At 40.1% G+C, this 15850-nt stretch overlaps 2 protein-coding genes across 9 annotated transcripts in view; both read right to left on the bottom strand.

The window, feature by feature from the left end:
- Positions 1-2138: 2138 nt before the first annotated feature.
- On the bottom strand, positions 2139-14179 carry LOC135102400 (membrane metallo-endopeptidase-like 1). Of its 3 annotated transcripts, XM_064007599.1 has the most exons (17): positions 14088-14179; positions 13866-13956; positions 12159-12396; positions 11831-12047; positions 11306-11470; positions 10508-10612; positions 9871-9992; positions 9388-9580; positions 8844-9011; positions 7995-8101; positions 7197-7261; positions 6202-6321; positions 5439-5575; positions 5212-5281; positions 4767-4891; positions 3605-3678; positions 2139-3389 (listed from the first exon to the last, which is right to left on the bottom strand). In XM_064007599.1, the coding sequence occupies exons 1-17, from the start codon at positions 14127-14129 to the stop codon at positions 3272-3274; spliced, it is 2157 nt and encodes a 718-aa protein (XP_063863669.1). In that variant the 5' UTR covers positions 14130-14179; the 3' UTR covers positions 2139-3271. The 3 variants fall into 3 exon arrangements, with proteins under 3 accessions (XP_063863669.1, XP_063863670.1, XP_063863671.1); XM_064007600.1 differs by lacking the exon at positions 6202-6321; XM_064007601.1 differs by lacking the exons at positions 2139-3389; positions 3605-3678 and having other exon boundaries at positions 5212-5294.
- A 493-nt stretch (positions 14180-14672) lies between these two features.
- The window catches only part of LOC135102398 (uncharacterized), a 31276-nt gene continuing 30098 nt past the window's right edge, over positions 14673-15850 (bottom strand). For all 6 annotated transcript variants that reach the window (XM_064007594.1, XM_064007592.1, XM_064007595.1 and 3 more), the window contains one exon: positions 14673-15337. In XM_064007594.1, the coding sequence (XP_063863664.1) occupies positions 14702-15337 (636 nt within the window). In that variant the 3' untranslated portion in view covers positions 14673-14701. The remainder of the gene's footprint in view (positions 15338-15850) is intronic.

The raw sequence follows: 15850 nt of genomic DNA, 5'->3' as shown, positions 1-15850 counted from the left end.
TGTGGCAGCGCGGGTGGCGACGCACGGCACGGCGATCAGCTGATCTTTGTTATGGTAAGATGCGTGAGTGTAGGGCGGTGATTGTGGACATAATTTCACTTCTATTCAAGTATCAGGCAACTTCTGGTATCCGGCATGTCGGCGGTCCCGTTGATGCCGGATAAGAGGGATTTTACTGTAGATCCCAGAGCGTTTGAGCATAAGGGCCAAATATGTTAAGCTTTTACTCGGACACAAAACGAAGCCAAAGGAACGTATCAGTACCCAGGACTTCCACTCTCTTCACAACAATATTACTGTAAAAGTATATATTGTGTGGTGTATAATGCTACCTTTCATGAAACTTGCATATGTTGTCTTTTCATTTTTAAATTCCCTCCTTCAAATATAATTTCTTCACGCTTTTGTTTAATCAATACATGCAGGTATTTTTATCCTGACCAAAATAAAGTGGTAGACATTATCATTATAAAGTTTAGTATATCTCAAATGTGTCATAATAATGCATACAGTGATAAATCATGTAAATTTCACAAGGCAAGTCATGTGTAACACTTATATCAACGGCCAGGCTTCTAGCTCACTCCATTTGATATGATACTTAATCTTAAGTTATTACATACTTAGAAATAGACAATGTACAGCTTACAGGTAAAAAAAAATAAATAAATAATAAAAATAGAAATAATAATAATAATAATAATAATAATAATAATAATAATAATAATAATAATTAATGTTTTTAGAAGGACCTGGACATCTACATGCTACTCGTTTTAAAAATTCTACAGCAAACTCTACTCTTGAAACCATGTCACTGTATCAAGTACTATGTAGGCTGAAGGAAGCACTGGTGGCTTTTCATTGGAAACTGCTTTTTTGGCTGTTGTTAAAAGTGCAAGACACAATATCTTACTTTTGAAAAAGAACATACAATAATAATGATTCTACTACAACCAATTAAGTTTTAGTTAGCTAGGATCTTTGTCAGAGAGAGAGAGAGAGAGAGAGAGAGAGAGAGAGAGAGAGAGCAATGTATAAAGAAGCAAGAAATAAAGCTAATTAAGAATTCATCTTTAGTTGTGCTAAAAATATGTAAAGTTCTGAAGTAATATCAAAGATATACAGTACTAGGAACTGGTCAAGCCTTATCTAGACTGTTTTGCAGTTATGGTCCCCATGTCACTGCAGGAATATAAGTCTGCTTGAATCAGTACAGAGAATGGCTAAAAATATGAGGGATATGAAATATTTCTTATGTGAGGATACTTAAGTTTTAAATTTACATTTGTTTGATAGAGGTTTCTAAATGACATAAGGATTATAACAAAGCTGATATATAAACAAAATCCTTAAGGCACGTTCACACTGGCTGTGATGCTACACTAGATATGGGATGTGCATGATGGTTTCCAATTGCTATAGTGCTTTCTGAATAAGGGTGTTCACAATGGATGCAATGCTTTGCTTGTAAATTGTGAAATTGTTGCACACATATCTTGCCTGTCGCCAGCACAGTGATTTACTCAAACAGCTTGGCTGATGCATGCGCATGGTGAGTAACTTGTGAGTCACTCCAGGCAATAAGAGCAAGCTGTCACTCATCACTGCACAACTCCCCTTGGAAGAGAAGGTGCATAGCATAACACATCATCACTCGTGGTGTGAATACTCATGTCGCAAGCATTGCCAGTGTAGGCTTGTGACATTCCATATCTAGCATGGCATGGCAGTTAATGTGAACCCTACCTTTATGGTTAGAAATTAGGATAGGACAAGAAATAATGGGTTCAAGCTTAATAAAGTTGGATTTAAAGAAAACCAGTAGTCAAATCATTATTGTCAAGTCAACTGAGAATTTTAAGGGATTAGATACATTTATGAGTAGGGATGATAGATGGATATTAGTAGGTACATTTCATACAGGGACCATCTCATGCAGGCTTGTTGGCTTCTTGCAGCTTCCCTTATTTATGTTCTTATGTTCTTACTTTCTAGTCCATCATACTCATCAATGGAGTGAATAAAATCAAGTAGTATTATATGCTACACAATATGTCATCTATCAATAAATGAAGTTTATAACAATTTGTTGTCAAACAAAATGCAAGGATATGAGGAGTGTTGACATGAAGTGCTGTGTTAGAGAGAGAGAGAGAGAGAGAGAGAGAGAGAGAGAGAGAGAGAGAGAGAGAGAGAGAGAGAGAGGGAATGACAAGATGTAGCTAGTGCATCAGAACATGTTTTAGTCTCTCTCTCTCTCCATGAATGACAAGACTTAACACTATTATCATAACAAGTTCTTCATAAATAAATAGATATAGATCTTAGCATGTTTCATACATGGATAGTCATGTGTAACCCTGATGGCCTCTTGCAGCTTCCTTTATTTTCATATGTTTGCCAAAATGTGTGCACAATGTAGTCTGACAGTGACACATCTCATTTTGACAAAGCCTGGCATTCCCAAAAGTTCCTCATAGAGCTCTATTGCTCTTCAACAATCATTTGATAAACATTCCTGTGGTCAACAACCACTGAAAGTTTGTGGATAATACTTATAATAATATTAATCAAATGAGATGCATGATTGTACATCTGCTTAAAACACACAAAATTTCAGTCAAACACTACATGAACAGTGCAAACAACAAATTATGATGCAACACACATTATACTCCATTAACCACTGGTCATCAATATTCACACTTAAGTGAAGCATAGTTTGTGGATGAGTTAACTGATAAACTCACATGATTTAGCCATAGATGAGACCTAATAAAATAAAGTAACTCTTGAATGTGAAAGTGTGTGTCCCTGGAAATGGCCCTAGCAGCCACTTTTGTCCCACAAAGAAAAAAATCTATGAGCAAGAAAGGTGAAAAGATGTCAATAGGGAGGGAGAAGAGTATTTGCTTAGAATCAGTGATTACATGTGTAAGGCAGCTTAAAACTATCCAGTGTGCCTTGCTATATTATTTAGGTCTAGTCCTGGCCTGCTCCTGCAACATTAACAGCTGCAGCAGTCAGCTATAAATATGATTCAAGGAACTGTTGCTGGATTAGTGAAAATATTTCCTTAATACTAAGTACACCTTTAAGCCAAACATTTCAAATTTTCTGACAGTTCTTCACTCACAGGAATAGCAGAAATATCTAGAAATGTTCAAACTTCTACTAATGACAGTGTCAGACCACAGCACACAATGTGGACAAAAGATTTCCTTCTTTTCATCTAAAAAAAAAAGCACAGTTATCAGTGTGTCATTTGTCATGGTGTGGAGGGGGCTGGGACAGAACCCAGTATGTAGGGACACTGGCGGTGGAGTGGTGTAGAGCAGCTGAAGGCTTCAGTAAACAGTGGTTCATTCTGAAGCACCAATTTCACCCTGAAATGTGAAAGCATTCTAAAGTCAGTCAACTCTTGGTGGTGAAGGTGGCAGTACAACAAGAATAGTTACTACAGTGAAGGTGCACAAGCAGTATTAGTGTTGGTGGTAAGAGTATGTAGTACTATTTGAGGGGGCATTCAAAAAGATAGTGTAGTAGTAATGGTAAGGTGCCAATGTTATTTAATGTTGCAATAAGTGACATGGATGCTCACCACAGCCTGGAGGGCAAGTGTTCTTTTTCCATAAGAGGCAACATGTGGATGTCACTGGTGGCACTGCAGTGGACCTGTGGGCACAAAACAGCCTCACTCAGGAGCTAAGAAGACAATGTCACCCAAGAGAGCTCAAGGTCTCAATCATAAAGCCTTGAAAAGAAGAAATTTGAATCATCTCTAAATTTTGATGGAATTAAATAGTTATAATGAGAGGTGACTTAACAGATGGAGACTGTACTGTCCTCACCCAACACGAGATGCAGGTTTTGCAGTTCATCATACACAGGAAAATTAATCTTGGATGAATTCAAGGTTAAATGTAGAAAAAAAAAGGATTACAGTAGGTTCCTGAACTCCAAGTTCACCTATTTATCACAGTTTGGTATCCAAAGTAAGTCACTAAATAGAAAAAGAGAGTATAAAGCTAGAGAAAACATCCATACCTTAGTCTGGCAAGAAGCCTCATGCTCCACATTCAACAATCAAACCTACCATGCAATTTCCACTTTCTTGGTTGGTCATTATTTCTTCCTTCCCCTTTAATGGTTCTGTCCTTATCACTCTACTTTGTCAATTCAAAAATAAAAGCTGAAGATAAAAAAAATAAAAATAAGTAGGAAAGTGCAGCAGTGAACCTGAGAAAGAACCACGAGAAGGAGGGAGACTGACCACTCAGTGTGTCACCATTGCTGCAGCCACAGCCACACATCCCTACAATACTGAGTGCAGACAACACATTTCCATCCCCACAAAGGTAAAAAAAATAACCAAAGTAGGAAAATATTTATGACAAAGAACTGCAAAAGTGCCAACAAGATTTCACAACTTGTTACCAAACATCTCTTTTCAAGCTGCATTGAAATCAATTTGGCAGGTATTAAAATGCAATGTGTTAAATTCCTGTGTGATGGAAGTCATGGAACTGAAGGATATGGACAAATAAAAGATGACTATCGTAAGTATGAAAAGAAACAAACATTTTGACATGTAAATATCCATACTATGAATATTTATATATTGAGCAACTCCATCCCAGTTTTACAGAAAACAGTATAAGTGATCATGATTCCAGCCTTCACTACACTATGCCTGCATGATGTCAGTATAACAATGAGCTAACTACTGCCTTGAGTTTTGTGCTGGAATTTAATTTCCTTACTTGAGCAATCCGAAGAAAATACAGCTGTTGAGGGTTGAGGTCCAACCAAGGCAGCTGCGGTGCATCAGGGACGGTGTACATTGTAGGTGTTCCTTTTCCCTTGTCCTTTTGACTCCTGAAGAGTTCTGAGAAGAAAAGAGTGAAGCTTCATGAAAGGAGGCTCTTTTTAAATTTTTTTGATAAAGCTACATGTTCTTTATGCCTACATGCAGTGTATGGTCATTACAAATTATTATACATACAAGTTATTAACAACATTAGTAAATATAATTTATAATGTTACAAGAGAAGTATAATGATGGTTTGGGCTGCCATCTTGATTTGGATCAATCTAGAAATTCAAAAAGCTGGTTTCTGGGCATTCTGTCCTGGACTACAGGTCTAGAATTTTGGATAAAACATAAGAAGACCAGCTGTTATAAACTAAAAGTGGTGAAGCACTGACCATAAGCCTCCCAGGCCAGCCTCACTGCCCCTGAGCCAGCCAGGACCTCATTGAGAGGCAGTCGTTCCAGCTGCCATGCCACACAACATGTGAAAGGAGAGAAGTTGTCATCAGTAAAGAGCATTAGTGACAACATAATGTACATTATGATAATCACACAAAATTTGATTATGGAATTACAAAGCAATGAACAAAGATTTGTTGACATTTGAAGAACTCAAACCTACAGTGAAGTTTGCCAGGAGACCAGAGGCAGCTTCCAGACTCTGAGGTGCTCGATACTGTTCTGACAGGCATTCTGACAGTTCTATAAGGTAATTATAGCCCTCCAGGATCTGTCGCTGTGTGCCATTATACCGAATGCCTGTAACATATGAAGGGATTCCAAAAGTAGAGATGAGGTGGAACATGTTCTATGATTTTTGGTGTTTAACAGCACTGTGTGTCAAGGAACGTTCATACAAAATAGGTGAAGTCTCCACTCAACTTTTGCTAATTTCAAAATAACATGGTTCAGAACAAAGCTGCAGGAGAAGGTAAGGGAAGCTGTCAATGGTGCAAGGCTGTGGGAGAAGGGAAGGAAAGATCTCAATGATGCAAGGCTGTGGGAGGAGGGAAGGAAAGGTTTGAATAATGCAAGGCTGTGGGAGGAGGGAAGGAAAGGTTTGAATGATGCAAGGCTGTGGGAGGAGGGAAGGAAAGGTTTCAATGATGCAAAGCTGTGGGAGGAGGGAAGGAAAGGATTTAATGATGCAAGGCTTTGGGAAGAGGGAAGGAAAGGTTTGAATGATGCAAGGCTTTGGGAGGAGGGAAGGAAAGGTTTCAGTGATGCAAGGCTGTGGGAGGAGGGAAGGAAAGGTTGCAATGATGCAAGGCTGTGGGAGGATGAATGCTCTACACAAAGCCAAACACAGCTACTGAGTAATGTGCCTCTGCCTCATGGACTACTGGGACATGATGAAGATGGGTGTAATGTGGCTGCTGCCTAACCTGTCTCATCAAAGCCGTGAATCAGTTCATGGGCAATCATGTGTCCAATGCCTGCATAATTAATGTAGTCCGGCACATCCCAGAAGAAGAATGGCGCCTCCATAGCACCATATGGAATCACTGATGGGGAAAAGCACCAGGAAATAAAAGGCAGACATCATGCAACCATCATTATTCATAGGACCGACAACAGGCAGTCATTGGGCACCAAGGAGAGGCACCAGGCAGTCAGTAACACCAAGGGGCAGACAGCAGGCAGTCACCAGGCACCGTACAGTCAGTAACACCCAGGGACAGACAGCAGGCAGTCACCAGACACCAAGGAGAGGCACCGTGCAGTCAGTGACACCCAGGGACAGACAGCAGCCAGTCACCGGACATCAAGGAGAGGCACCGTACAGTCAGTAACACCCACGGACAGACAGCGGGCAGTCACCGGACATCAAGGAGAGGCACCGTACAGTCAGTAACACCCAGGGATAGACAGCAGGCAGTCACAGGACACCAAGGAGAGACACCATGCAGTCAGTAACACCAAGGGATAGACACCATGCAGTCATGAAAATATACATACAAAAATAAAGTGCTCTTAAAAGAGTGAAGGTACATTTCTCCTCTCCTCTACTTGTCCTTCTGATCTTTTCAATCCAATGTATCTTGTGTTGTTATCAATAACATTTCTAATCATTGAGGTCCACTCCAATCCTCTGAAAGGAATCAACATTATTTGATAACACACACCTACATATGTGTACATACATCATGTGCACTTCCTCTCTCATAGATGCACTCACTACAACATTCATGCAATGGGCACATGACAATGGGCTCGACAAAATAACCAATCAAAATAGATCTCCATCATCAGTCACTGGCAGAACACAGATTATAACTCTAAAAATAATAACATAAATAAATTAATAACCATATATTATCATTTATATAGTGATCATAATTATTTGTAGTTTCAAAGATCACATGTTGAGAATACTCACGAAACTTGTTGGGAGCATATAATGAAATGCCAAACTGACTGAAAGGCTTCAGGAAGTGACTCCACCTGAGAAAGAGATGTGCCATCACAACACTGAACTATTTGTGTGTATGTATCACTGTGAGGTTCAGCCCCTTCCTTTTATGCTGGCAAGTGTGTGTGTGTGTGTGTGTGTGTGTGTGTGTGTGTGTGTGTGTGTGTGTGTGTGTGTGTGTGTGTGTGTGTGTGTGTGTGTGTGTGTGTGTGTGTGTGTATAACTATAAAATAAGTAATAATGATCTATTAATAAAAGTGCAGACATAAGCTAAAAAACAAATGCATGAAGGTAGGCAGAAGATAACAGGCAGAACAAAAAACTATACATAAATACACTTGACAAAAAGAACACACAGCCAATGTGTAATACAAAGATACTGAAGAGGGTGGTGCATTTAGTGCTTGGCCATGCATCGCAGCTGCCCAACAGTAAGGACAGTAAGGGTTTCCTCACCCAAGTCAGGATATGTTGTAGGATATGTTGTCTTGAGTTGCTCACCAGAGTTAATCACTTCTCTTTAATGCTGCATTAAAAATATTGGAAAAAAAAAATCTATGTATTCTGATATCAAAATGGACTGAGAATACATTAAGATGAAAATATCATATAAAAACAATGAGGATGAAAAAAACAGCCTAAGAATAAGAAAACAAAAGTAATAGTATGGGAAGGCAGTCCATTCTAATATTGTAAGAAAAGGACACGAAAGACAGAGACGTAGAAAGTAAAGGGAAGGTGGGCAGCACACACCAGGGAACTTACAGCACTGCAGGGGATGATATGGATGACAGGAAGTGCTGGTACATGAGGGACCGGTGGCGAGTCAGGAGGATGAGGGAGTTGTCTATAAAATTGTCACTCAGGGTGGTCTGTGGGAGCAATGTTATCATCAATATTCCTGAAAGGTGTTGCAGATGAACAGTCATCATTTCCACTGTGTTTTAAGTGTTTAGCTGTGGCCTTGTTCAGTCATGATTTAGGGTTGCCTCAGTGGAGGGAGTGGACGTGAGGGATTGTATGTGCTACCAAAGAATGTGAAAATTAATGGTCACCACAACATTGGTGCTTTGCCTGATTAGTCTGATGAATGCAACTTCCTTATGCAAGACAGCACACCATGCCACAAGGGTCATGAAATGGATGTCTGACAAACAAATGAACATTCTTGAGTGTCCTGGAAATTTTCGACACAACTCCCACTGATGAGATAAGGCCTTACATGAAAATAAAACTTCAAGAAAGCCATCACAGACATATAAAAGAAAATCAAACACTTGTTTTTATCCCAGTCATCTTAGTTTTTGCAGAACTTTAGCCTTGGTGGTGTTTACCAGGTTGTTTCATCAAGAGCCTCATAAGAGAGAGAGAGAGAGAGAGAGAGAGAGAGAGAGAGAGAGAGAGAGAGAGAGAGAGAGAGAGAGAGAGAGAGAGAGAGAGAGAGAGAGAGAGAGAGAGAGAGAGAGAGAGAGAGAGAGAGAGAGAGAGAGAGAGAGAGAGAGAGAGAGAGAGAGAGAGTGGCGGAATCATGCAACAAGCTGACCTGAAGTAGTGTTGGGCTAATGCACAAATCAACTTTCATCCCTTGTGCACAGTACAAACAGACATGCTCACCTCATTAATGCCTGGCAGCAGGTAGTGGGAAGGCTCTGGGCTTGCCATCTCCCCACTCATACTTCTCAGTTTGCTCAGCCACATCTCCATTTCCTCTGGCTTCAGTTCTGGCTGATGCAACAGCTCCTGCTCAGCTGCCTCCTTGTTGGCCTTGATCACCTCCTTCATCTGCAGCAATTGTCTTTGTCATTCAAAAACCACTACAGTGAAAATGTGATGTATGGATGAAGACAATTTATAAACCTGCCCTGAAGAGTGTCAGACTTGCTGCAATAAAGACATCAATGACAGATGACACCAGTTACTCACCTGGCTACATGGAGAGAATTTACAAAGATGACAAGACATTATGTATATGGGTGGGAAAAAATTGTATGGTACTGAATGCTGGAAAATATCTAATATGAACTCTTGAATGTTGATGCAAGATACTCAATTCTGACTTATTAATGCTGCAAAGTTCTTTCAGTGATAAAGACATACTATGTTCCAAGAGACCTGCCTGTCCTGGTCTGTCTTGCTGACAACTTTGTAAAAGACACACCTTTTGCTGACGCTCCTGGAGGCGAGGAAGATTTTTCAGGTATAGTGTAGAGACAAAGTCTCCCAGCAACTCAGTGGTGACCCTCAGGCAGTACTCCAACTTGCCCAAGGCGTGCTGGGCAGGCTCCACCAGGTCTGTGTACAGCCTTTCCGCCAACAGTATCAACATGATTCTTCGTAGCTTAATCACATCTCTGATAAAACAAGAAAGATGAATTCCTGAGTGTTTGTTCTAACAGCTTTAATGCCAAAGTTAGTCTTACTAACTGAATATTAGCAGCACAAGTTGTCTGCATTTGTCTTAACTTCTATTACTGCTTCATGATATTGTGTGGCCCAGATCCCAATCTTATGATAATAATTTTCCTTCAAGTACAGCATCCCATAAATGTACCAAATGATTCTTATGTAGCAACTGTAGATACTAAAGGTTTCTATTACTTGTGCTGATACTTACACAATATAAATATTATTCAGGTCTTACCCAATAAAGTCAATTTCATCAAGGGCTGCATGAAGATCATCATCAAAGTAGACATGAATGGTAACATTGTCTGGGTCTACAGCATGTCCAAACAAGCCCTCCACAAGTGCCACCCACTCCACCTGGCAGGGAGGGAACAGGTACCTTCCTTCAGGAGAGTTATTCAAACCATTTCATTACCCAACTCAGCACAGTCATCATGGCACACCTTCCTCAAAATTCTTCAGGAGTTTCTAACCATTCCATGCATTGTCAGGCTCTGACTAAATCCCTGCCTGGAAAGCAATAGATTTGCTCTAAATAAGATGTATAACAAGAGAGAGAGAGAGAGAGAGAGAGAGAGAGAGAGAGAGAGAGAGAGAGAGAGAGAGAGAGAGAGAGAGAGAGAGAGAGAGAGAGAGAGAGAGAGAGAGAGAGAGAGAGAGAGAGAGAGAGAGAATTGAAGGTTGAAGAGGGTGAATAACACTTTGTATTTAGAGTGAACAGTTTTCAAAGCTGTAAACAAATGTTTGTGGTCCAATGCCAGGCCCACAATAAACTTGAGAGACATTGTTTGTATTAACTTCCCTAAGCACTGTCTCAGTGTATTTCTGCTCCTGGTTACCACAAAGGTTCCATTCCTTCCTATGACACTGACCTTGAACATGGGAAAATTAAACTTGTCCTCCAAATACGACAAGGTGACATTTTTGAAGTCCTTCTTGAGATGTGCTTCTCGCAGTTTAGATTTGCTTGGTAATGCCTGAAAGTATTGGTAGAAGATAGGAATTGAAAGGGATTTGACTCCAGTGAATGGTGATGGTAAGGTGGACTGTGTAAGCCTAGATTGTCAGATCTTTGCCAGCACCAAAGTGGCTTCACCCAGGTTCTTGCCTACTCTTGCTTTCTAAAAACCTTTTATGACAATGCAACAATGCAGAATGAAAATCATATTTAACATACTGACTCAACACTTAATAAACTTCATTATACATTACACAAACCTTCATCACTTGCACCAGGTTACACTTAACATACGCCTAACTTACTCACACGTTATTCAATACACTAGGCTCCACTGCCTGCACATTAAGGCTGGAGCAAGACTGGCTGCTGCATGATGACTGATGCAGCTACTCAGTATGTCTATACAAGAAAAACTCAGCATACTTTCAACTTACATCCACAGTGCTGACTTTTTCCTCTTATAAAGGCTTGAAATAAGATAATCTGATGAGTCAGGGGCATGTGATGCCATCTTAGATTCATGTTAGTCTTATATTAACTGGCTTAGTTTAAAACTGGTTAATATTATCTATTTTTTTCCAGCATGGGCAGGCAACTTTGAAAAAATCTTTTTTGTCAATAATTCAGTTTTGCTGACTTTTGGAGTATTAGCCTGGAAAGATTTTACTGTATAAATACAAAATAAAAACAATAAAAACAGCATTCTTACCTTAGACATATCTATAAGAAGAAATTCAGTATCCATTAGGCTGTCCACCAGCTGGCCTTCAGCACCCTGCTTGTGGTTGGTGTTGTTGAAGTGGTGCATGAGGCCAAGCTCCTTCACAGCACGGGTCATCTGTGCCAAACGTGCATGCAGGCCAGTGCCCTCCCGCTACATCCATGTGAAGGAAAACAAGTATCACTGCTCTGCATGTCAATAAATCACAGGCCAGGACTTCAGTTGATGAATTTCCTACCATTAATCTGGCTCATGATTAGGTGGCATGAGACATGCTTGTGATGGTGATGGTGATGACAGGTGCCCTGCTGTACATGTGACACTGGCCTTAATACAAAAAAGGATACTCCGTATGTTTCTGTTTCCAGCTTTCTTCTTTACCTATTTAACTCCTACCTTCACCAAAGACTTTCTAGTGCATCAACAGTAATTTTCTGCAGTCTAAAATGTCCACAACCATCAAAAAATATCTTATGAAATGTGAAAGCCCACTGATGTGGTCTTTGTACTTACAATGCACTCAAGGTACTTCTCATAGTCCTCATTAAGATCATACGAGGAAGAAGGTGAGCCCAGAGCCTCCAGTGTGCGGTTGAGGTGTTCACTGTAACACACAGCCCATCCCATGTCCTTGCTGAAGGGGGAAAGTAGCACTGGCGGTGTCAACTTCAGCACAAACCTGTCAGTTCCATCCTCAGACACATCCAACAGTAAGTCAAAGAAAGGTGCACTGGAAAAGAAGAGAGAGGATGCTAAGGTGCCCTGTGACCAAACAGACAAGACAATGTCTCATTCCATGTTTTAGACATAGTGTAACACGTACATTCATGGACATACTCACAAGTCGATTTTCATCATCCCAACTAAGATCTGGGTGATACTGATAAGAGAATCATCTGCAGAACCTGACTCTTCTGCCAACCAAGGGCCAATGCTGTCAACGGTGTCCAGGGCCGCATTGATGTTTGACAACCAGAAAGTTCTGTTGCGACTCTCCACTTCAGCAGCAGTGCAACTGTCATAGAAAACCTTCAGTGGGCCTAGTTCTGGGTCCTCTGGGGACAGGGATTTGAGATGTTCTGAAAATGGGATACACAAGAAATGATCTGCATAAATGAAATTAGTAAATCTAATCAGTTAAACAGAAGCACTGCTACTAAGAAAGGGCTGAAGCAGAGATTGAACAAACAGAAGATATCCATAAGTTTAAAAATGCATTGGATGAAAACAGAGAGAAAGGAAACAAGAGGTAAACTCAAATCCTGGATACATTTAAACATCTGGGAATAAACAACACACTCTCCTTGAAAATTTTGATACAGCAGCAATTCCAGTACAGTTTTGTTATAAATTCATAGTACCTAATTATTTTTACCCTTCCCCAATTCTACATACAATTTCCAAACCTAAATATTTACTTCAGAACTTACTACATACAATTTTCTATTTACCACATGCAATTTAAGTCACATACAGCCTTCTAACCTGCCACATGCTCTCTTCTAACTCCCACACACTATACATGTATGCATACTAATTGCCACGTGCTGAGATAAACATATTATAGATATGCATAATATACCATAATAATATAAATCTGCCAGTAAATAAAAATAAGATATGATCATCATCTTATGGTCTGAATTAGGCCTGGTAGTTACTTTAAAAAATTTGCATGATATTCTATGATCACATCTGTTGTCCTCACAAACTACTTATATCTTTATCAGACTCTGAAAACTAGTCAGAGTATGAATGACTGAATGGCAGCTGTGCCACCACCTGCAGTGCTGTGATTCCTACCCTGCACTGCACTGGAGGTGTGGAGGAGAGGGAGGCTGAGCAACAGAGACCCTTTTCTCAAGAGAGGAGGATGGGAGAGGAGAAACATGGAGAAGGCAAGGGAAATACAAAAAACTAAACACACACACACACATAAAAAGGAATATTGTAAAATTAGAAAGAGTACAAAGAGTAGTCACTAAGATGGTTTTGGAGTTAAGTCGACCTATGAAGAGAGATTAAGAATGTTAGAAATTCCTACCCTTGAAAATAGGAGAGAGAGAGAGAGAGAGAGAGAGAGAGAGAGAGAGAGAGAGAGAGAGAGAGAGAGAGAGAGAGAGAGAGAGAGAGAGAGAGAGAGAGAGAGAGAGGAGAGAGGAGAGAGGATTTAATAAACATCTATAGAATGATAAATGGTATGGAAAAATGTGGACAAAGAATGTTTTATTAGATTTAGACACAGAGTACAAGGGGACACAGTAAAAAGCTGAAGAAAAATTTATGGTAGAACAGACATCAAGAAGTATAGTTTTCCTCACAGAAGTGTGAACAAATGGAATGAACTCAGTGAAGACGTTGTCAATGCCGTAACTGTCCATGCTTTTAAGACCAAACTGGATAGATATAGAGATGGGATACTATGAGATTACACCCCTCCCATAAACCACAACTAGGTAAATACACACACACACACACACACACACACACACACAACACACACACACACAACACAATGCACAGAGTATGCTGGCAGACTGGCTCTCACCCATGATGAAGTGGCGAGTCTCTTTCTGGGGGTTCTCGGGGTCAAGGAAAAGGTCATCCATTACGCCACCACATGCATACTGGTAGAAGTCCTAAATATTAAAAAAAAATGGCACATGAAAGACTGATGTAGGTCATGGGAATACACTGCAGAAAATTAATTGCCAAACATACTGCTTTTCTCCCTAATCCCATCCCACGCATTTGTTACCTGACCCCTCACCTCACATGGCCTTGTAATGGAATGGTCCATCATATCCAGCATGCGTGCTGCCAGTGTCTTGCATGCAAGCGGTCAATGCACACATTTGCAAGCTGAAAATCAAAATGTAGCTTAATGGAACACAGGTTTCTATGCTGTGAAGAAACTTACTTATGGTAACTAGACTAATGATTACTGTATTAACTGGCCAACCCTAGATGATTGCAAGCTAATCTCACCCTTTTGGATGTAATCAGCTGTTATTTGTTGACTCAGCTTGGTGAAAAAGCAAGGAAAGAAAAGAAGAAAAACAAGTATAAATGCTTCCATATATATATATATATATATATATATATATATATATATATATATATATATATATATATATATATATATATATATATATATATATATATATATATATATATATATATATATATATATATATATATATATATATATATATATATATATATATATATATATATATATATATATATATATATATATATATATATGATGTATGTGTATAGGTAAATTAAATAATGCAAAGTTCTCACATCTCTCATCACCAATAGAGGAAGTGAGAAAATAATTCATGTCTTAAAAATACTCTTGCACTGAAAATTGGACTGTCACTTACATTTTGAAGCAGTAGGTTGAGGATAAGGGATTGGTGCTGGTGATGTGCATGAGGGGGAACCTGTGGTGGACTCAGAAGTGTTGGCAGTGATGGTTGATGTTTTGTCATAAGGTTCTGTTGTGGGTGTTGTTGCTTCAGAGGTAGTGTTGGTGGACTCTTGGGTGGACAAGGGTGATGACTCTGTGATGCTGCTAGACTCAGGTGTCATAGTTGTTGGAGAGGGTGTTGGAGGAGTAGTGGTAGATATTTGTGTGGTTGTTCTTGACTCATCAGGCTGTGGTTGTGGTGACTGAGTTGTGGTTGTGCTTGTTAGAGGTGGTGGTGAATCAGGAGTGGTAGTAATGGCACTTGTTGGTGGGGATGGAGGTGTGGATGGAGATGGTTCCCTACTAGTGGAAGGAACATCTGTAGTGGTGGTGGAGGGAGTAGTGGTGGTGGTGGGAGTGGTGGTGGTGGCAGGAGTGGTGGTGGTGGTGGTGGTGGTGGGAGTGGTGGTGGTGGTGGTGGGAGGGGTGGAAGTGGTGGTGGTGGTAGTGGTGGTGCTGGTAGTGGTAGTGGTAGTGGTGGTGGTTGGTGGAGCAGTGTTGGTCAACACATCCCATGAAAGGGGCCTGCTCTTGAAACTTTGCTGTGAGGAGAGAAAGAAAAGAAAATCCAAATCATCACTGCCTTCTGAAAGTGTGATAATTATAGACACACACACACACTCACACACACACACACTGTCAATACTATAGAGATCACAGTAACTCCTTTTGTGCACTCAAAACTAGCCCACACTGAGCTACATGACTTACATCACTGCACCCAGCTAATGTCTTCTACTTCATTTCAAATCTTTTATCTGTAGTGCTTGCCCAGTGTTTCTGTTGTCACATTCTCATGAGATAGCTGGGAAAGGACTCCCAACATTCCCACATAACATTTATCCAGAGTACCTGGTTAAACCTCACCAGGCTCAGACTACAAGGTCATGCCACCAGCATTATTCTCTTTTGACTTCACTTAGGTGCATAGAAAAGCCTCATTAAAACTCCACTCGTCATGAAGTCTTGCTTTGTCCATTTTTTTTCCATTTAGTTGTAAAGAAGATGCCTTCAACTTTGGTCTGCTCCTTAATGCACGATATTCTATTCTTACC

This window comes from Scylla paramamosain, chromosome 7 (assembly GCF_035594125.1).
Source record: "Scylla paramamosain isolate STU-SP2022 chromosome 7, ASM3559412v1, whole genome shotgun sequence".
In the NCBI taxonomy this organism is placed as follows: Eukaryota; Metazoa; Arthropoda; class Malacostraca; order Decapoda; family Portunidae; genus Scylla; species Scylla paramamosain.
The sequence above is the reverse complement of the archived record's forward strand: the minus strand, read 5'-3'. Positions and strand labels throughout refer to the sequence as shown.